Source organism: Hipposideros armiger, unplaced genomic scaffold (genome assembly GCF_001890085.2).
Source record: "Hipposideros armiger isolate ML-2016 unplaced genomic scaffold, ASM189008v1 scaffold_527, whole genome shotgun sequence".
In the NCBI taxonomy this organism is placed as follows: domain Eukaryota; kingdom Metazoa; phylum Chordata; class Mammalia; order Chiroptera; family Hipposideridae; genus Hipposideros; species Hipposideros armiger.
Window position 1 is genome coordinate 519,997 of NW_017731877.1, and position 23,441 is coordinate 543,437.

Consider the following 23,441-nt stretch of genomic DNA (forward strand, 5'->3'; position numbering starts at 1 on the left):
AAAGAGTGTTAAAAGGAGCAAGTAAAAAGATATATGTGGAAGTGGTTTGAAAGCTATAATGCTATATACCATTACTGTTATTGTTTCACTTAAGAAATATATTGTTTAGTAATTTTTAGAGTTCTGTATTAAGCTAAATTTAAACATCATCTCATTAAAGTGAACAAATTAAAAAGACCACTAGTTAAATAATATATTAACTGATTCTTTCCCTTATACAATATTAACATTGCTATCATTTAATGGAAAGCAAATTTTTTTTTTTTTTAGTGTATACCCTCTCTATTTTGGTCTGGCAGACAATCCAAGTTCAGCTTTTCTTGGATGCTATTTACTTCTACTGACCTCCGAGTAGTCTCAAATACAAGCCCAAGATTAGGGTACTGACTTAGGGCTCTTGATACTTACTTACATTTTAAGTTTTCTATTTATCATACTTTTTTTTTTCATGCTAAAATCACTAGCAATGTAGAACAGCTGTACTTGCTGGTAATGCTTTTATGATTTTTTTTTGTGGTCCTAGTTGAAAATGCCTGAAAAGAGGAGAGGCTAGGAACTGGGGATCCAACGATGTCTTCTCTTAGTTACCGGTAGGATTTCTGGCCCTTTACTATTTCAAAAAGGATGTTCAGAAGCTGCATATCTGTCAGCCCCGAATCCGAAATAACTGGGATTCTATGGCTTGCGGCCAGGACTGGGTATTTTTGAGCGTCAAATGGTGGTTTTCTATTCAGGTGTTGCCAGGTGTGTATGCTACTGTGTTTGTGCAAAGTTATCTCAATTTGCATCATTTCATTGTGAAAACAAGAGTTATAGGATGGGCGGGAGGCTGGGGGGAGATAAACGTTAAAATAAAAGAGCTATAGTTCCTTTTTCCCAGTTAAATTAAAAGAGAATATAATTCTAAATCAGGGTCTTTATTATTTTTTAGCTCATTCCAAATGACTGCCAAATTATTTTATCATCATTTACTTAAATGTGAATCATAAACCAGCCCCATCTTGGCTGATATTATCTTTAGAGACAAAAGGAAGGTAATGATGTCTAAAGTTGTAGATGAGTTATTTTCCACATGCTATGCTGAAAAAAATGGATACATTTTAATTTTTGTGGAAAACCATTATTATGATATACTAAGTAGATGTTTATCATTAGTGTAAAGCTGCATTAAAGCAGCATTGCTTAGAATTCTACATGTAGGAGTATATTACATCTCCACAAAAAAAGTGAGCTTCATACTACTTTATTATAGGTATTTTGGAGTTTTATGGTAAATTCAATTACCACACTTCCTCTAAAGTCCTCTATGTGTGTATTTGTCTAAAATATTCTTTACATGCCTAATTATTCCAAGTTTAAAGAGCTCTCTCTTCTGTCTCTTTTGCAGTCTCTCTCCACCCTACCTCCATACTCTCAGCTAAGAGGGCCCTGGGACAATAGGGGGAGGAATCTAACTCTGCATGATTATAATGTTTCTTTTCTTGCTCCTGCTGAACTGTTCAGGGTATTAAAAGCTATGTAAGAGTTATAATCTCCCTGAGAACTTTAATTGCACTAGCCTTTGCAGAGGCTTCCCAGGTTGTAATTTTCCTGGTGTCCCTTCATTTAGGAAGGTAAGTCAGGAGAATAGCTTCCTATACAAATGATATACAAAAAGCAAAACCAATAACAACTCTCCCCCTCCACCCCCCAATCACTTGACCTTGCTGCTGTTCTGAGGATAAATTAACAGCTACTCCTAAGCTAAATACAGGCAACTTTATAGTTGTAAAGTTCAAAGACATGTACTATCTATAGTAGTCAGGGTCCTAGAGCCTGAAATCCTATAAGAAAATTAATCTGACACATTTTCTTTATTAATGGAGTATTGACAGGTCCAAAGAGCAGCTTTGTAACTATGGTCAAAAGGTACATTATGCACAGAAAAAAGCAAAACATCCTCTTTTTGGGAGAGTTTAAATATTGGTCCAGAAAATGCTGAGTATGAGGAAATGGAGGCAAATTCAGTAGAAAAGGTGTGGCACTGAAGTTTGAAACATTTGAATCTACTTAGGCTACTTCTAAAGGCAGGCAAACTCTGTCCTCCAAAATGACCCCAATGCATACATTAGCTCTTTACCTTTGATCTGAATATACCATCACAGTGACATCACAAAATTGTCTTAGTGTCCCTTCCTGTCATAGAAGTGAAGGTTTCTTATGAGATCTGACAATTAAGTTCACGAACTCATCCTAGAAAAAGTGCTACATACCTCATTCGATATCATTACGGTCACCTTTGAAGTACTCCCCTTGGGAAGCCATGCACCGACGTAAGCACCTAGTCCACCCTTCTAAGCCATTTTGGAACTCTTTTTCTGGAATGGTCATCAGAGCTGTCATCGTATTACCCTTGATGTCCTGAATGTCATCAAAATGTCTTCCTTTCAATATTTCCTTTATCTTCAGGTAAAGAAAGAAGTCATTGGGGGCCAGATCAGGTGAGTAGGGATGGTGTCCCAATACAGTTATTTGTTTACTGGCTAAAAACTCCCTCACTGTCAGTGCTGTGTGAGCTGGTGCATTGTCCTGATGCAAGAGGCATGAATTGTTGGTGAAAAGTTCAGGTCATTTTTGTCTAACTTTTTCATGCAGCCTTTTCAGCACTTCCAAATAGTAAACTTGGTTAACTGTTTGTCCAGTTGGTATAAATTCATAATGTATAACCCCTCTGATATCAAAAAAGGTTAGCAACATCGTTTTGACTCTTGATTTGGACTGACAGAACTTTTTTGGTCGTGGAGAATTGACTGACGTCCATTGTGAACTTTGACACTTTGTTTCAGGGTCGTATTGGCACACCCATGTTTCATCACCAGTGACAACACAGTCCAAAACATCATCTTGCCTCTCCAAAAGGTCTTGACCAACTTCGGCTCTCCTTTGCTTTTGTTTATCCATGAGCTCCTTTGAGACCATTTTTGCACACACTGAGATTTTCAGTTCACATTTTCCTGTTTCTCTATCGATGTTTACTTGATCTGCTATGCTTTTCACTGTCAGCCGAGATTTTGATGCACAATTCGATGAATTTTTGCAATGTTTTCATCAGCTCTGCCCATTACTGGCCGCCCTGACCTCTCTTCATCAGTGATGTGTTCTCTCCCCTCAGAAAAACATTTAATCCATTTGTACACTGCTATTTTAGATTAACATGTCCCTGATTTCACTTCCACTCTTGCCAAGTTTAACAAGAAATTTAATGTTTGTTCATTGCTCTAATTCAAGCTCAGACACTCTCGCAGTGGCATGCAAAAACACACAACAATAATGAATGCCATTCAGAAAGACAGCACCACACGTTGACACAAACACAGCTGTGAGACACTGATTATGAAATGTCTTCCTTTCAATATTTCCTTTATCTTCAGGTAAAGTAAGAAGTAATTGGGGCCACATCAGGTAAGTAGGGCTGTTTGTACAGTGTTGCCAACGTATGTGCATGGTGGCAAGTTCGCAAACTTAATTGTCAGACTTCGTATGCCATCACAACCTGTCAACTAACTCATGCTTGCCAGGCAGGGTTGGGAGAGGTTGAATGCCTCACATAGACGATTTCTCTGGTGTAGGGTGTTTGTCCTACCGCTGAGCCTTTATATGCAAGCAGTACATCCGTTTGTTGGGCAACGACATATCCTACTCAATAGGAAAGCAGAAGCAGCAACTCCAGGCACACCAACATCTGCTGCAAATGCTATTTTCCTAGCTTCGGATTCCTTGTGCCATAAGTTTCCCTTTTATCCCTTCTCCCTACCCCTAATCCTTTTGTTCTGGAGATCCTTGCAGATGCTTTGCTTTGACTACCTGGACTCTCTCTTACAGTAGCTTAGTTGTGCTTCTTTCTAGATTTTAACATTGCCAGTGTCTCCTTTCCAGCAATGGTGTTTTTAGCTTTAGTTCTGGAGAACCCATATCTGGATTGCCACCCACCAGCACAGAAAGGGGGATCCAAACATACAGAACCCTTATGCACTTGCTTTGTTGTTTCTTTGTGTCCACTTTTTAGCCTGAGCACTAGCCCTGCACTTGCTTCTGAAGCCATTCCTTACAGTGAGACGATCTGTAAAGATGAGTGACATAATATGGAATCTGTCCAGCTACTAGACATGCACCAGGAAAAAAACACTTACATACACTACTAATGCAGGCATAAATTAATCTACAGCACATTTATTACACGGCATGGTCTGAGATACAACTTTATGTTTCCTGAATACACTTGGCATGTGTAGGTGAAGGTTGCTTGACTAGGTTGGCTATAGGTTCTGCACTCACATTAGTTGTGTGCTGCCACTGAATTAATTTGAATTGTATAGGATATAGATACTCTTTTGCAACATTATTTATCTTTATAGAATTTATTTATAAGCAATTATGTGGGACTAATGAATAATAGTTTGGAATTTTGGCTTTTCTTAGAACTGTCAGAATTGTGATCTAGTCTTAGATGGTCATCAAATCAGGTTGTGAGAGCTTAAACTACAATATTAAACTTCTTTTGCAGTAGCTTTATTATTTTTAATTTAATTCTCTTTGAAGTGGTAAGAACTAAAATGGCCACAAATTACCCATTTTCTTAGGCAAGTTACTAAAATACAGCTTCTAAGCTTAATGGTGAGAAGGCTCCCACAGCTAAACATTGAATTTAGAAACTTCAAGATGGTGTTTCCTACGGCAGCCACAAAGCATCCCAGAGTGAACAATTGAAAAATACCTGGTAAACTCTCAGTTGGAACTCGGTAGCTGTCTGTTGAATGAATTGGCAAATGAATGAAGGGAAATCATTTCATTTTTTTTTACTAGTGGGAAGAATGGCAAAAATGTATAATGCCTGGTGAATCTGAAAGTAATGCAGAAAAGTACAACTTTTTTTCCTCTTCATGGGGAAATGTAATTTCAGTCATCTCTTAATTGTAGGAAAGAGGTTAGTGAAAAATCTAGACTTTTAAATGGCACTGGACAGTTTTATGTTTCCCGCTGTACTCAACACCTAGAAAGGAAAGGATGGAGTGTATGGAATCCAGAGGGGCTTAGTTTCCCCTGGGACATGTGTAGTATTGATACCTTTACCATGTGACTTCTCATTTCATGAATGCAAAATACTTGGTATCCACCATAAACATCAGCATCTCTAATAGCAAACTGGATAAGTGTTTAAGCATATCACAACTGGGAGGACTGTGTGTGTGTGTGTGTGTGTGTGTGTGAATGCACACGCATGTGTATGTTTTCTAATCCCTAGCCCAACGAACTATATTCCAAAACATAATGGGATCACAAAAACTAAGTTATCTAAACAAAAAAATGAAGGATGTCATAAGCAGAAACGTATCTCTTTCCATAATAGTTAAAATTTTTGTGTACAAATCTCCTGCAACTCATTTCCAGAAAACAAGTTAAAAGTTTATTCACTTTGAGGCCAAGTGCTGCTCAGTAATATTAAATACTCAGCTTTAAATTTCTGTACTTTTAAGTTTTTTAGTGTTTACATGAATTACTAACAGTTGACTTGTTACTAACACCAAAAATAGACTACAGCTTTATTCTCACACACAACATCCAGAAAAACCCCATCTTCCTAAATCTTCCAAGTACACCTGAACCTCTGATGATTAAAGTTGTCTTACAAATTTCACATGGGAAAGTGGTTCCTTGGGGATAATATATTTTTTAGACATGAATTTGAATATTAAGCTTAATACATATGCCCTAACAAATCCTCCAAAGTGGAATAATTTTGCCTACAGAGAACTCTTCTTACCCAGATACAGATCTAGACTTGGGCCAGTTGTCCTATGAGGCCAGGGATTGTGTTAAATACTTAAAGAAAGAGGCCAATGAAAGATGTGCTATTCTAATTTCCATTCTTAGTACTTCCACCTCCTGCCACGCTACTGCTGTGGGGATCTGACTTGCCTGTTGTAAACTGAGCATGCTGTGCCTGGTTTCAAAAGATCAGTTCCTGTTGCCATGGGTTTCTTCTACGAGGCATCAACAAGTCCAATGTGCCTCAGTTTCTTCCAGTTCTCAACTATTGATCAAGTTCTTTTGGAACTCCTCACTTTTGAAACATTTTTCTTTTCTTTCTTTCTTTTTTTTTTTTTTTGCAACAGAGCATTTTTCTTATTTTAGACAGTCTCATAAACATCTTTAGAGAAGGCAAAACTTGAATGGGAATTACAGGAGGTTTTTTTTGTTTTTTTTTTAACTTGGCTTCAAATATTAGGGTCAAATGTATAAATCCTTAGAAAGGCCAGGGGAGGTTTTGAGATATGATTCACTGCTTTGTTTTCTGGAGGTACTTACAGATACTAAATCCATCAGTATCTTTAAAAGGGATATGCTCATCTAACAACTATTTAATAGTAAGTCTGTATTTACTAAATTATGTTTCATTATGAACAACCTTTATCAGATGTATTGCATAGTAAAGTCAAGAGTATAGTAACTAGTGTAATATAGATAATATAGTAAAGATAGTATTTTGTTAGTAAAGTACACAACTTTGCTATGCAATAAATACTATAGTATAGTAGATATTTACACTATAGTAAAACTGTATGGTAAAGTTGGTAGTATTGATAGTACAGTCAAAATAAACATACTTCCTCTTTTGTCTAAATTTTACATTCCATTACAATGCCATTTAAAGTGTATTTTTTAAAACAATCTTTAAAAATTTCTCAGTCAGAGAAAGGCTTCTCAAAACCATTTGGATTGCCAAAGGTATTGGAGAAAGGACAGGAAGACAGGCCATGGCACTGATAGTAGTATAAATAGCACTGTGCGTGTGGAAAGAAGATTCAGGAGAAGTATCAAGATATGGAGATAGATGAGATATAATATAAAAGAAGAGATTTTACCCTTTATCTCATAAGACCTGAGAGTTTTCTTTAGCAGGTAACTTTGAAAAATAAATAACGCCCACATTAAGATTTAAGTTCTTTCATTCATGGATATTTTTCGTTTGTAGGTACATTTATTTGTAATTGTTTCCCTTTTTTAGAGTCTATAGATGCTAAGTTTAACAGCATCAATATACCTGGTGTCATTCTATCACCTAAAAATTGGAGAATCGATGTCAAAGTGCAATAAACCAAAAATTTGAGCATAGTTATTGGCCTTTTGTAACAGAGAGCTGTTAATGGTAGCTCAATGGTTATAACATTTCACTGTGTATGCCCAGCAAACACTAGTCTGAAATAAAGTCTCTCTGAACAATAAAGAGTTCTGTATACCATTGTCCATCATAAAGATGGCTGCTAGTCATCACTGTTGTAATATTTTTAGCCTGGCCACAGATATCCTCTCTGTGATGATCCTGATTGCATTTGTTTTAAAGTCTACATTATAGACCCAAATCCTAGTGTTCCATCCTGATTATACATCATACTCTCCCTGTTTCCTGAAGCATTTTGACCAAACAGCAAGACCTAGAAATTTAAAACTCCCTGGACCAACCGAAGATTGCTGGTCATTTGTCTGCATTCCAGCTAAGCTTACATAGAAGGAAAGATGACTGTTTTCCATTTCTTAAGTCTCGTGTGCCTAGTGAATCAAAACACCAGTTTGTGAGAAAAACAAAATTAATGACCACGAAACACACAAGTCTCACTGTATCCATAACTATTAATCTAAAGAACTGGTTAAAAAAGACAGATCCTATAGGAAGACAGACTTAGTCTTTACTGAACAAATAAGGCAGAAAGGTTTCAAAGATGCTCTTGAAGCAGGTATCTGTGCCCTCTGAATCTTGCTCTGATGAATGCAATTATTTTGAATTTGCATCTACAAACAACCATTTATACAGAAGGTGTCTATTAGTCCATCTCTGGATTAGTTTGCCTCTTTGCAACAGATGGATCTTAATCAAATAAGAAAGATAATTTAAGCTTAATGAGCCTCTTGCTTCGCTGGGCGGGGGAGTGAGGAGGTGGGGTTTAGGTGAATGCTGGTTAGCCTTCAGTGCCCTGCCAATGTTCTCAAAGACAGGACAAAATGACTGTGGTTTTGGCATGCAGGGGCCAGCTTGCTCAGGAAATTGTGGTATGTACAAAACAAAGCACATAAACAAACTCTCCATCCAGGAAGCTGAGTTTAACAATTGCCTCATTAACAAGATCCAGAGAAGGACAGGAAAAGCGGGGGAAGCCAATAGCTGATGATTATACAGTGCTAGACAGACGAAGCCCTTCAGCTTCCCCCAAACAATCCCTGTAGTGTGGATTTGACAAAGTGGCACATTTAAGAGGGAACTCTCTCGCCATCAATGGGAGTCAGGCATACCCATATCTGAGGGCCAAATTCAGTCCCTGGAACTTGACTTTATCAGTAGACACAAGACAGAGGATAAGGCAGCGACATCCACAGAGAATTAATTAAGAGCAAAAGCGACTTCCAGTGAATGTAATCAATAGTCTGAGCACTGATCTACATATCAACCACCATTGGTTCTCCCTTTCTATTTCTTTTAAGTTGTTTACACTAAGGTGCTCTTATAGCTACTACTTCAATAGAGATTTATTTGCCACTTGGTCTCATTGAAATTACATATGAGTATTTTCATATTGTGTCATACAAAATACACCCTTAAAGACCAAACATCCTGATGCCAGTTTAAGTTTCTGAATGGCTGAAATCTTTTGGGGTAGAATTTCATCATGGATAATTTATGAGCTTGGCTTTCTCCCTGCACATTTCTCCAGTTTCATATGGGAGGTATGTTCATATAAACCTGAATTCAGAATTGCCAGAGTCCACACCCAAATTTATCTTCACTGGTTAATTTTGTTCTATTTCCTTTTAAAATTATCCCTTATGAACATACCATAAAACCCCTTGCTAATTATTGCAGTGTAGCTTGCAAACACAAAATACTGGTTTAACACAACCTTTCCAGCAATAGCATTTGTTTCTTATATCTGTCTCAACCCCTCCCCCACCCAACACACATATCCAAAACATATTGCAGTTCCCCTTTTGAAACCAATGAAAACAATCATATAATTTTTATATTGCTTTCATTCCTGCTGGGCAATAGTACAGGTGTCATTACCTTCATTTTTCAGAGGCTTACCAGGGACATCATTTCTCAAGACCAGGTTCTTGGTTAAATCCTTTAGCAAAGATTCTTATTTCTTCTTGAATCTGTGCTTTGTGCAAATCTCTCCTAAGCAGTACTGAGACCAGAGTAACTTGTCCGTCGTCAGTTTTGACTCTGGCTTTGCAATTGACTCTAGCCCCAGCAATTCAATAGCGGCCTTTATTGCTTAAGGAAAATAGGAAATTCTGCCTCCTGGACATAAACATGTGGATTTTCTATGTCCAGGACCAAAAGGGTAAAAGGGGCAGATTTTACCAAAATTTCCTTAAGAATGAAAGTCTCACTTTTAACACATATGGATTATCCGCATGTATAATGCTTTGCTCATGAATCACATTTTAGGAGTCTACATGTGAACAATTTTGGTTTGCCATTCGGGTCGAATTTTACAGACCTTACTTACACCACACTCCCTTTGCAACGGGTGAGAGTGTGGCTTGAGTAAGCACCATAAAATCGGAGCCCAACTTCCCTCTGATCATGACTGCATTTATAAATAGATGTGATTACAAAGTTAACACCAAATACAACCTCAGGGTAATCTAAGATATAATGATGCCATAATAAATGAAACATTGAAATGGAAAAAAGAGTGGTTTGCAAGGAGGAGGTTGATGTCTTCTTACTCAGAAACTAGCAGGCAGGCATACTTTAAAAAAATAATGATAAAATGTAGAATTATTACTGACATAATGAAAGCCTAGGGTTTAGTGGGCAAAAAAAGTTGATGAGATAGAGAAGCATATGTTACCCATGTTTTAGGCCCACTGGAAGCAGCTAGTGTTCAACCAGTTTGGTTTTTATATGGCCTTAAAAGATATACATTAACTGTGACTAAGTACTCTAAAATAAAATAAAATAAAAATTACCTGATCGTTGACCAAAAAATATGAAATGGAGAAAAAGAACACAAACAAACATACCATGTTCACAAACAAAACAAAATAATTCTCTCAGGGACATCAGGGAAGGTGGAATACTATAACAACACATGTTCTATTGTTATACTATTCCACCCACCTTAATGAGGAACCCTTGGGCGTTGCTACTCCATAGCCTTTCGAATCCAGATTTCCTCCCACTTTCATCGTGTCACACGGCTTTCGCTGCTCAATGTATTCATTCATTGTGGACTCCAGGAGGAAGGCAAATTTGCCCTTGGATTTGCGGACACGAGCTACTCCCTCAGCTGTAGTCCTAGTGAACACTGACGGCTCTGCTGATCGCATGTAGGTCCACATCTTTTCATACACTGCTATTTTTGATCTCTGGAGGAAATTAAAATAAAATTAAATACAGGAAAGAAGGGAACAACATGTTAATAGTGATAGAACTAAGATAAGGATAAAAGTTTTTAATACCTTTTCATTGCCCTCTAAGTCCAATCTACCATAATAACATTACTGTTTTACAATTAGAAAACTACCTTTTATAACTATTTAAGAAAATCGCTGAAATTACATTTAAAAAGTGATCTTTGAAGGGGCTGACATCTCTTGTCATAATAACTATCTTAATTGCTTAATGAACAATTTATTATTTTTAAATGCAGAATGCCATAAAGAGAGTTAAATATTTAAAATCATGTTTTGGATCAACACACATGGTAAACTTGAAAAGGACCAGGCAAGATTTAATTTTAGCTTTGTAAAATACCTTTTAACGCTGTACTTACTTGATTTATCAAATAAAGAAAGTTGTTATATTGTTTTATTTTTATCTTTTCTCATGCCTCAAAGTTTTTTTTTCTTTTTTAATTATTACTTTTTATTGTGAAATACACATTTTTTAGAATTAGTTTCAGCTGTACAACACAGTGCAATAGTTATATATATGTATATATAGTCACTTATAGTTGACATACAATATTATACAACATCAGCTTCGGATGTACAGTGCAGTGATCAAGCCTCTACCTCATCCGTGATGCGGTCTCCCTAGCAAGACATGTGACCATGTGACACCCTATGAAATATTTACAACATTATTAATTATATTCCTCAAACTGTCTTTCATATCCCTGGGGCAATATGGTAGTTAACTATTTGTGCTGTCTAATCCCTTCCCCTTCTCCCTCATCCCCACCCCCTCCCAACTAGCAACCATCAGTTGTTCCTCTATTTCTCAGACCATCATGCCTCAAAGTTTTGATGGAAACCATTTTAATAAGATGTATACAAAAAGTGGAGTGTATAGCAAGTCTTAGTTGAGCACCAAAGAAGGAGAAGAAATCACTGTAGTTTACAAACCAAATATCCATAACACAAGAATCAAACTCTAGGTCCACTGAAATATTTTTAGACTTTTTCTAACAAAATCTCCAAATGAAACATACATTAAATTTTAGAGAGATGTGATTCCTGTTTTGCCACTTTATATTTTGGAGCGTCAGTAATTATAATCCTTTGATTTCAGCCAAGAAACTCATTTATTTTTGTCCATTTGGGCTCTATCTACATTCCTCCCACTACTTAATTTATCCAGATCCTTTTGCTGGTATCTGCATTCATATTAGAATTTTTTCATCCACATAGACATTTTAAATGTGAAAATACGTCCAAATGAACTCATATTCCCCGAAGGATATATTTAATAAGAGAAAAGCCTGACTCCTGTTTGAAGTTTGATAACACAATGTCATATACACAGACTTTTATACAGATTCTGTTGGGTGCATGTGTGTTTAGGTAATGACAGATTACTTCTGGCTGCAGAAATCCTCCCATTAGGAAACTCTGTGCCAACACTAGAATTCAGATGCAAAGGTTCTATGTATTTTCAGGACAAGGAGTATCTAGATTCACACCCTCAGTCATGGGATCCTCTAGGGAGGCTGTGTTGTCAGGCTTCATTCATTCCAGCTTTAATAATTGAGTTCTCTCCAGAGAATTAACCCTTCCATTGTCTGAGTTCCAATCTTTGAAAATGATAAACTCTCTGGGTTACTTGATAGAGATTGTCCTTAAACATCTATTCTGATAATGTCTACTTACAGAAGTGTTGGTAAAACACCATCCTTTAGGCATATAATGACTTTTAAAAATATATTGATAATTTGATAGTTTCACCTAAAATGATATAATAGAATTCCACATATATTGCATACCTCACTATGTATACTAAGTTGAAAACAGAAGAAATAAAATCTATCTGTGTATTATTTATTTGAAATATTTTTTTGAGATCATGTTAACTTGACAATTTTTTAGTTACTCTTCAGTATCTTATTAAAGGAATAGGGAACAGCTAAATAAAACTAACATAGCAAAATTGGAAAAAATTATTTCTAGGGTTTGGTAATTATGAAGATAATTTAACTATAAAATGTAACAATATTAAAGCAAATAATTTCTTTTTAAAGGAATAAAGTATCTTTAGACTGTTGATATTTTTTAGAAGACTATTCCCATAATATTAATGTGAGGAAAATTACTGCTGCATATGTCTAAATATATTGAATTACACACACCTTAAGTGTAAAAGAAGTTGAATTAATTCCCGTAAAATCCAGAAGAAAGAGGAATCCATAGTGTAGTTATGCTAAACATAGCAGGCCTTAAGTGTTATAGAAATGGTAAAATACAGACTCCCAGTGGAAAATAGAGGAAAGAGAAAAGCAACTTTTTTGGAAAAAAAATTTACATGATTTGTCACTATGTTAATATTTATAAATTCTGATTTAAAGGGGCACATCTTTAAGATCACATCCACATGGTGAAGAGGGTAAATGAGGAGATTCAAGAAATAAAGGGCTGAAAATAATATCCCTGTACCTTATCTGTGACTACAAGAGGGTGTTTGCTAAGAAGTGAAGGCAAGCAAATCTTTATAAATTTGATGAGACAGGCTAAAATGAGGACATTTCTTTAGACCCAGAAAGCTTATAAATAAATATTCTGATAATGGAAGTTTTAAGTCCCTACAAGCTTCAACTGTGGCATTTGCTTAAAGATCAGGTTTGGGGAGTAAATATACTTAAGGTAATAAGCAGAGTCATTATTTTTTTGAAAATAAAAATTAATCTCAGATTTATTTGTTTCATCTTTACTGTGAGACTCAATGCATAGGAAACTATCTGATATAAAGCATTATTTTATTAACTTAAAACAAGTTTTTAAATGTGCTGTCTTTTTAATTTCTCAAAAGTTAAATATTTCACTTTTAATAGAACATATGTACAAATGACATTGATTATAGTTAATATTTACATTGTTATCAGGTAAATTATCTCCAATTTCTGGAAGCTTACACAACAAGACATGTTCTAATAAGAACTCATCAATGCATTGCTAGTTGATAATATTATAAGCCGTGAGATAGTAATCCACCTCATTTATGCATTCATGATTTCACTGATGACTTGAAACAGTAATAGGATAAAATCTATACTGAAGTGAAAATCAGTGTGTTCAAATCAGGCGTGTAATAATGTAAAAATACCTAAAGAGAAAGGCTGTCATTAAGTGACAAGTGTAGACTTTCTTTAAATACCTCTATATTTATACTTAACAAGGTGCCCTGAGCATGAAACATACCGAGTTTCATGGGACAAAACCAAGGCAACGACTGAATTCAGGTGTAATTTCCCCCCATGGCCTCATTCTTTTTGCAGTTGGTTCTAACTGTGACATGTTTTGAAGTGCAGAGTATAGGTCACTGCCTGAGGCAGTTGAGTGGAGCTCATAGATGTACCGTTATTGTGTTCCTGCGAGGAAACGTTTTTTGACAGGCACAAAAATACCCTTCACATTCTGTTTCCTCAACCTGTTAGAGAAATGGTTTATTTAAATCAGGTCATCATCTTTGGGAGAAGAGGAAGAACACAGGGAAGGAAATTAGTGAGATTTTTATCAGAGAACCCAAATTTATGCAATCCTGAAAGTGTTCTAGCAGGGAAAATTATTTTCTTGGCCCATTAAGGTTCTGCAACAATAAATACCTATGCTTATAAAACTCTTTCAATTTAAAAAGTACAGTTGGGTGGGAGAGAAAGGACATGAGGCCTGGTTAGTGCTTAGCTTATGTGAAAGGCTCTGTAAATCTAGGAAGCAACTTTCTTTATTCCTATATTTCTTGTCAATATATTCTGTTATCTATCTCACCAGGTTTTAGAACTTGAGCAGTTTTTTAAAACTCTATAAAGATTAGAAATAAACATTTTCAGTGTGCTTGATGACAAAGAGCTTTACAGGGAGTTATTTTTGAATTTTTTTTTTGGAGAATCAGCGTGCCATTTCTCTCTTCATCGCTCAAGGCAGAAAATTAGCTTTCTTCACATGAAAATCAATCATCATTTTTTTCAGTCAGATGCAACTGATAACACAAACCTGTATTCTGTTTTGATGCATATAGGTAATGATTTTTAGGCAAAGTTACTAAATTTTACCTACTTACTTTTGGGTAGAAACAGTTACAAGCTTACAGATTTCCAGCAAGCTACTGAAATTACGCTAAAATGTGTTAGAGCAATATGTGTCCATTATTAATGGTGCATTCAAAAAGTTAAAAGTTTTGCTTTATTGACTTTATCCACAGAATATTGTTAATAAAATTTATTGGCATGACTATTATACTTTTAGAAAAATCTACAAATACTAATTAACTTATAATTTTTATGTTATCTTTAGCAGGTAAACTTCACACTGTTGACAATTGTTCATTGTCTGGTGTCTTTTTTAAACAACACCCAGGGATGGGTTTGACTGAGTTTTTGAGTGATTTCTTTTGATTTAGTATTATGTAAACATTTGTAATATATAAGGATATTACAATTTTTAAGGCTAGCTTAAGGAGTAGCACATTTTGTTGTATTTAATTTCCAAAGTGAGAAAATGATAAATACATATATTTAAAATGGAAGTATAACCTCTCAAGTACTGTATATAAGCATGAAACTTTAAATGTCTATCATTATTTTTACACCAAAGCTTAGGAAATAAGTGAAATATGTCCTGTCTTCCAAACTATTAAACATCTAGTCTTTAAGCAATTGAAATTAAATACAAAATGTCTTCATAATTACCTAGTTAAATATTTGTAAAAATGTTATCCTGATTTCTTTTGAATTTTTTGGTTCTGAAGTCAGAAAATGAACCCTTATCTCTGATCAAACAGTATCAAATGTATATGTCTGGCTTTAAGTAGAACCGGTGTAAAAGAAATTCACTGATCAAAAAAAATTCATCTTCATAATGAAACAAACAACTGGAAACACAAAAAACAACAACAAAAATACCTGCCATCCTAATGGCAAGCCAAAGGGATAATATCCATATGTGAAATGCAATTATATCAGTTTGAACAAATTTTATCTGCAAAAGCAGAGGATTAGCGCAAACAAAATACCATACAATAGGTGTCCAAAACTTAATAATTTTTGTTATCGTTATCTTGAGAGAAAGCAAAAAGCAAATACATTGCTTTGAAATCCATTGTTACAGAATAGATTATAGAATAATATACCTCATATAGAGAGTATAACCTGCAATTAAGTTTTTTGGTTTTAAATGCAGCAAGTTAAATGTATTTTTATAAAAAGCCTTGCTTTCATTTTTATGCTCCTAGCACCAAAGCATACATAAATCCAGTCTTGCCAGATGCAGTATCATCATAGCATTATCAGTATTGAAATATTTTGGATACATTATGTTATGAAGTTGTTTTAATTACCTTTTAGCTGTTACTCTTCCTTAGGAAGGGTCCCTCTTGCATTGTGAATAATTCAATTCATTTTGCAAATTAAAGTGATTATAAAATCCACATAAAAATATTAGTATTAAACACAGCAGTTACCCTTGAGTTTGCAAAAACCTAGAGTGGTTAGAGGCCATAATATAATTGTTGGCAAAATAGACTGAATTTCAAAATTATGAACATTTCATTGTTAGTTTTTCCCTTAACTTACTCTGAAGAATTCTTTTGTTGATCCTGAATCCAGTGTTCCATAGGCAATTTCTGTTTGTTTGGCCAAGTCTTCTGCACTTTCTATGGGGGAGACCATTCGCTCAACAGTCAGGAAAGCAGCGAGGTTAGCAGTGTAAGATGATATAATGATGAGTGTAAAGAACCACCAAACACCTCCAACAATTCGACCTGAGAGGGATCTAAACATGGATAAGATAATGCACATTTTCCTTTCTCTAACCAAATAGAGAAAGAAAAGAAATACCATGTATTCTTAAAAAAATTGCAATATCATTTTATTGACAGATAGTCAACTCAAGAATGATTCTAGCATTTCTGTATAGTTTGATGTCTTTTATGCTATATCGAATGTATAAATTCCACTGAAAATATGAAAAAGTTTGTTGTTTAATTGGCAGAAATGTGGAACTTAATGCCTTCCCTTTTGGTACAGAAGAGGAATACTTACTTAAATTCATTGATACCTTCCCCCTTTTACATTTTAGCATCTCTGAAATGAGAATGCAACCTATCATTGAGATAAAACACAGTACCATGGTTTAATTGACAGGATTGTTTCTCTCTCTATTTTATGTGGTACATAAAATAGCAATACATCTTAACAGTGTGTGAGGCCTTAGATTTGATATAAGTTGGTGGATACCTTCTGAGAGAACTTGTTTTTACTTTCAGTCAGAGCCAGGATGGATGGGTCATACGCCAAAGTGGGGCTAGATCAAATGATGTTCTAGGATTGGTCTCAAAGTGATCATAGTTGATCATTTTTTTTATATTCCATTTCTTATCTGAGTAGAGGATGAGTTATGTCCTAAGGCATCTTCACCTATTAGTATAAAAATGTTCTCTCTCTCACTGCCAACATGAGACCAGTGTGTGCCTTGTCAATAGGCAGCAACAGCATTAAAAACTGATGCTGAATCTCAAAAAAAAAAAAAAGGTACTCTCTTTACCCTTTTTGTGGCTATCAGGGATGTGTGGGCACAGAGGAAAAGTGAGAATGGAATGAATAAAAACTTCAGTTTATATTCATGATTGATCTCACTCATTAAAACCATCAAACTGTTTAAATTCCTGTGACAAATTATTTCTAAACATTTTTTAATATGAGGACATTTCTCATGTTTTCCATGACATTTCTAGCTTTAAAACGCTCCCTTCTTAATTACTGTTGTATACATAACACCTGTTGGTTTTAACTTAGTATTGCTTAATCCTGGTTTTAAAAACCATTACTTGATTTTCTTTGATTTCATTTCATTAATTGAGAGTTGTTGATTTAGATTCCCATGTCATTGGAATTTAAGCGCATGTATAGATTCCTTGGGTCTTAAGAAACACAAACTGCATTGTGGACAAATGTTGTTGTTGTTTTTTTTGAGAAAGCGTACATTTCTTTTAAAAATCCATAAATTTGTGACGCTACTACAAATCACTATTTAAATTCAATTCCTGGTTTCTCCTGCCTTCAGTTACTTTTTGTATGGGAGAAATTGGTATTGCTTTTTCTGCAACAGGAGATTGGCTGCATTTTTGGCAAACAAAACTGAAAACTGTCTTTGTGGCATTCAAAGATAGTGAGCCATGACTTCACAGATATTGAAAAACATCTCTATAAAACTAACAGTATATTTACATCGCTAATGCTGCCTATTGCTTAGTTTGTTATGTGTTATATAGAAATAATGTATACCTGGTACCTACTATAGTGACTCAGGTTTTAAGTAACTCTATGGCAAAAAAATCCCCTTTAAGCTACATGGAATGTAAATCAAGCTCAAAATTAATTATTAAAAATTAAGAAGAGCAACAATAAGAAAAAAAAATTGATTTTGAAAAAGAGACTAAATGAAAATGAATTCCTGTTCTTACAATTTAGATTTTAATTTCCATGTGTCAAACCATTGAAGGAAATGTTAATACTAAGTCATTTTTGAGAATTCTGATGGCTTGCATATGGTACTTTTCCATTGGGATGTCTTCCCATTTTGTGCTAACTTGGAGAAATTTGGTTATGAATATACTGAGATTAATGGGGGAACTGCAAGTTTTTTTTCTGTGTTTCAAGCAATGCTCTGCCTCCAGGAAAAGAACATGTAGAGAGATAGTCTGCACAACACTTAGAATTAGCAGGGAATTGGTGAAGAACTTAAAGAGTTTTGAAACTGACCTGGGTGAAATGTCACATCCTTGCTGCATAAAAGCACCCAGGGAAAACCAGAGGCTGTTAAAGATGCCGAACTCATTGGGAGGCTGGTCGCTGGGTCCTTCCTTTCCGTCCTCTGGCTCTTCTGTGTGCCACTCATAGGGACTAAACCTACTAACTAGGAACAAGACCACGCTGACACCAATGTAGGCAAAGACTATGCACATCCAAATCTCATAGGCCAGAGGATCCAAGAAGGAAAACACTCCTGGTTTAGATTTCTGAGGCTTTTTGATCATGATAGATATGCCCAAACTCATGAAGGGCTTAGAGAAGTCAATGACCTCCTCTCGGACCAAAGTGATTGTCAGAGGGGCAATAGCAATCTCTGCTTTCTATAAGAGAAAAGACACATGAAAACACATAGGTTAATGGATTTTGTGAAGCCATCAGCCTGGACTGATCCACTCAAAGCTAACCAGTGATGCATTTGTTCTACAATTTATCATTTTTTTTTTGAAATGCCAACGAGTAAGGCAAGTGATAAATACAAAGATAAACAGTTTATTTGTTTTCATAATACATCATGTAAATTGCACAAAATATTTTTATTAGTGATAGTAATTAGATAAGAGGAAGAGAAACAGAAAAAGAATAGACAAGCAAAAATAATGAACTCAAATAACTGTATTGGTCTCTAAGGATCTAGGACAGTGCAGAGAAGAGGAGGAAACTTAATAGTCTTTCCATATGACTGAATTTCTGAATTTCTTGGCCAGGAATGCTGCTATTTTGCAGTCTTTTCTGATTCATTTGAAATGTTGCCACCAATTCATTACTTGGCCATCCCTTAATATTATGAATTGCAAATTTCAAATAGCCCTTTCTTTTTTATTCTTTTCCGGTTATGAGAAAACCTATCATAAAGTCTGTGTTTGTAAGATAGAAGAAACCCGTTGTTTGACAACATTTTCCAATTCAGCGCACACACAAAAATCTGGAAATTGGCATTTGTTTCTTTCTATTCACATTCTTTGATTTTCCACTTTCAGTTGCTAAAAAATGATTTTGAAAAACAGTGGATTCAATTCTCAGATATTATGATCATAAGACATCATCAGCTTCCGTTTTCATTCTGTGATTTTGAACTATTTTTCTGAGACTGTTTTCATTATCTCTAAAACGAGGACACTTCCTTCCCTGTTTAACTGATTTTATTATTGTGGTTATCTATTTAAAAAGCCTTAGTAAAATAACAGTGAGTGTTTATTGAGGTTTTATGTGTCTAATGCTAAATTAAATATTTTAAATGGTCTCTCATTTAACACTTATAATGATCTTATGTTTATCATTGTTTTATAGATGCTGAAACTGAGAGTCAAGTGAGTTTTACGCATCATGGCAGCTCTGTGGTTTGACATTGTGCTTCTTCCATTAAATCATGCCATCTCTACAATCAAATGAAATAAAGTGTGGTAAAAAACTGTTACATGATCTACAAATGAAAAAAAATGTTTTTTTTTATTATTTATTGTAGAAGAAAAAAATACTTGGCATTAAAATGGAATCTGAAACAAACCCAGACATACATCTCCTTACATAGAGGCTGCCACTCTTAATTTTACTCCTGGTTTGATACAATGGCCGGCAGCTTGATACAAGGGCAACTGGAGGGTTAGCATCATGGGAAATGTACCCTGGCTGTCATGCTATGTCCTCTGGGTGACCGAGAATTAACTGTATTTGCCTTCAAGTGGGATATATTTAGTTCACATCATAAACACCCACATATATAAAAGACAATCATTGCTGGGAGGTTACTATTTTCCCTGTAGTTATTATTATTTGTATAATTTTCATTATGTAAGTGATATATGAACTAGCTAAAGGAAAATTAATACACAAAAACAGGACCAGAAAATTAGGAAAATTTATCTCCATTCTCTTCATCTACTCATTTTTTTTGGTTTATGTATGCCATACTAGACATTGTTTTATATATAATACTTTTCTTATTTTAAATTTCTTTTCTCAAAAGAATATGATGAACTCATTTTCATTGCAAAAGAAAAATAAGTTTTAATGAATGCAAATGTTTTATTATGTGAAAGTATCAAAATATACTCAATTAATTTATTATTCAGGGGAAATTTGTATTGTTCCCAGTTTTATACAATTTATGATATTAATGATGTGAACATTCTTTGAAGACAAATCTTTGCACATGTCTTAATTATTTAAGATAAATTTCTAGAAATGGGATGGCTGGTCTAAATGGTAGCAATCTTTTTAATGCTAATGATATGCTTTGCCCAACTTTTCTCCCACTAATTTGCTATATGGGAAATTAGATCCCATTGCATTAAATTGAATTTGTTTTTATTAAACAAATAGCTACTTTTACTTCTTTTATGTATTACCTGTCAGAATCTGCCCCTACTTTCCGTATGGGTATTAATCATGGATACTTACTAATTTGTAAGTGCTTATAAGTACATTCAAAATATTCTCTTATTTTCCATATATGTTGCAAATGTTTTCCCTATTCATCAATTGTTTTGTTTACATAACCTAGTTCATGGTATTTCATTGCAGTATATACATTTTAAATTTTGTTGAAGCCATATAAAATTACTTTGTGTTTCCAGCTTTTCGTTTCATGCTTTAAAAAGCCCTTCTCATATCATATGATCAATCTAATTATATACATTTTATTCTAGTACCTGTAATTTCTCTGTAAATTATTTGGTATATTGCATGATGACGTGTTACAAACTTGTTAATTTTCCAAGTAGTTGTCTTGCTGCCCAACAGGAAAAAGTGAATAACGCATCCTTTCACTGATTTGAAATGCCACCTTTCACATACTACATTGTTCTGTGTAATAGCTTCTGAATTTTTTATTTATGCAAGTTACCACTAATGAGAGTCAAATCCTTAAAAGGAAAGAAACATGAAGAGAAATAAAGGGGCCCCCACTACTAAATAGATGCAATGGAAGACAAACGTTGAATGAAGGCAGTGACAGCAAGCAATATTCAATGAGGAAACTTTTGAAGTTTGGAATTTGTGTTTTGAAAGAAACCAGTTAACAGGAAGAATATATCTGGGCTTTCTCTACTAACATTGGACACGTTGTGTGTGCTTGTTCCATTACCTCTCAGCAATTTCCCAAATTAAGTATAAAATGTCTCCTGCAAGAACTTGATAATATTTGAATTCTTGAGGATCTCTGGAGTGAGGTTCATGAACCAGCATTTTAAGACATATCACAGGTAATTCTGGTGCTTGTAGGCTATGGAACATACTTTGAGAAATATTCCCGTTGTTGAAAATGCACACACACAAGTATGACAGGGACCAGGAGAAGGCCCTGGAGCAGCATACCACAGAAGATCATAGAATGGACTTGCTGCAGTGACTATGTGTGATAGGCAGAAAAGACCTGAGAGGGAAAGGGAGGTTCTGAGCTTCCAGTCACCATCAGGTGGTGTGCTGAGACCACACGCGAGTGTTTCACAGATAATCGATTCTTAATAATTGCAGCAACAAAGTTGGCAAAGAATAAATTAAAAAAAAATGGATTCCAAGTTAATCATTTTGTTGTCAAATAGTCTTTGTTGGGTAGAAGAGAGCAAGCATATGGAGTTTTACGTAGGGTCCTGGAAACTGGGCATTCATGTAAGTGTTAGCAATGAGAAAGAAAAAAAAAAGTTGAGAAATAAGTACAGACTTTGCAGACACCAGAATAGAAAATACCAAATCTGCAGAACGTGTAAGAGACATGGAAGAAGATTTCTTTTTTTGGGAAAAAAGTAGACAACTCAAGTGGCAGAAATTGGGATATTTAAATCCTCTCGGATATTGGCTGATGAATGAATATAATGAGTATTAATAATCACTTTTTTATCTTCTTTCTCTGAGAACTGCTGACTTTGGGACTTTCTGTTATTGAGACATGTGTATTACAGATATAATTTTTTTGTTGTTAATTAAGCTACTCTCTTCATATCACTTGTTTTCATTATTTAAACAATATTTCCCTAATAAAACATGGTCAGAAGCCTTGCAAAGGCAAGAGCCTGGGATGCCCTATGGGTAGGGACTCCAGAGGAGAGATATGTAACAAATCCCTTAGCAAGAAACTCAGGTTAGTTTCCCATCCATAACTAATTGGTAATCTAGGTATGATTTTTTTGGGATGAAATACGCAATAGTTTTTTCTGAAGGAAATGAATTACTGTAGTTCTAATGTTTTGGCTAATGTTCACATTTAAAATTGGCTTATTGCACCAAAAATTTTAAATATTACCAAGGAACATAAGCTTTAGGAACCCTTTTCCTTTGGAACTTAAGGCTCAATATCAAACTGCTGATGAACCCTGTGGTAAAATATAATATTTTCTGACTTTTTACAACTACAATTTTTCTACCCATTTAGGACATCTAGCTAGTCAGCAGCTCTTTCAAATAGATATAAAACTAAGTGATTGCTGTTTATTTTTATTTATTTATTTATTTATTTATTTATTTATTTATTTATTTATTTAGCTGAGCCATCCTGTCTCCTGTGGGCAGCTCAGCGGCAGCTCAGCTGGGGCTGGGACTTGAACTGTGATTGCTCTTTAACGCCAAAAAATTTCCTCTTGCTGTTGAGGTTAGAGCTACTATACTGGATGGTGTGGAGAACGTTCATTGCTTCATGGTCCAAAACGCAGGATGCAGAATCATGAAACTATTGAATTGAAATTCTGACTTGGAAAGTAAGCTCCTATATAAGACTTCATTTATGTTCTAAATTGTTCTACCTTTATTCTTTACTGGGAGAGGTTGACTCTCATGTTTATTTCAAAGGGATTAATTAGTCAGACTATGCTTTGAAGATAACATTTGTGAAATGTGAATTGGCTTGTAGGGAATTTCAGAATATATTTCAAGTGTATGTGGCTTTTATTATCTATTACTCAATGAATAGAGATTATTATTCTAGGTTTGGTTTCTTTTGGAAATATCATACCATCACTAGCATTTGGTTTGATTTCAGTACTTTGCAGTGGTAGCTGAAGAAAGCAATCTTGTTCTAATTCAGACAGAAATGTCTACATTGAATGCCCTTGGCTATGAATGTGTACACTCGATATCTAGTGATAGTAAAAAGAAGGGCATGACATGCTTTCATATGAGGCCTACTGTGGAATAAATTCTAGCTTTTAAGTTTTGCTACATATGAAA

General features: G+C 34.9%; 1 protein-coding gene across 9 annotated transcripts in view; it reads right to left on the reverse strand.

The window, feature by feature from the left end:
* GRIA4 (glutamate ionotropic receptor AMPA type subunit 4) overlaps positions 1-23,441 on the reverse strand; it is a 380,852-nt gene that overhangs the window by 30,156 nt on the left and 327,255 nt on the right. For all 9 annotated transcript variants that reach the window (XR_002126866.1, XR_002126867.1, XM_019668471.1 and 6 more), the window contains 3 exons: positions 18,234-18,604; positions 16,047-16,245; positions 10,163-10,410 (listed from right to left, as the gene is read on the reverse strand). Coding sequence is in view for 7 of the 9 variants with exons in the window: in XM_019668471.1 (XP_019524016.1) it covers positions 10,163-10,410; positions 16,047-16,245; positions 18,234-18,604 (818 nt within the window). In the remaining 2 variants the exon portion in view is untranslated. The remainder of the gene's footprint in view (positions 1-10,162; positions 10,411-16,046; positions 16,246-18,233; positions 18,605-23,441) is intronic.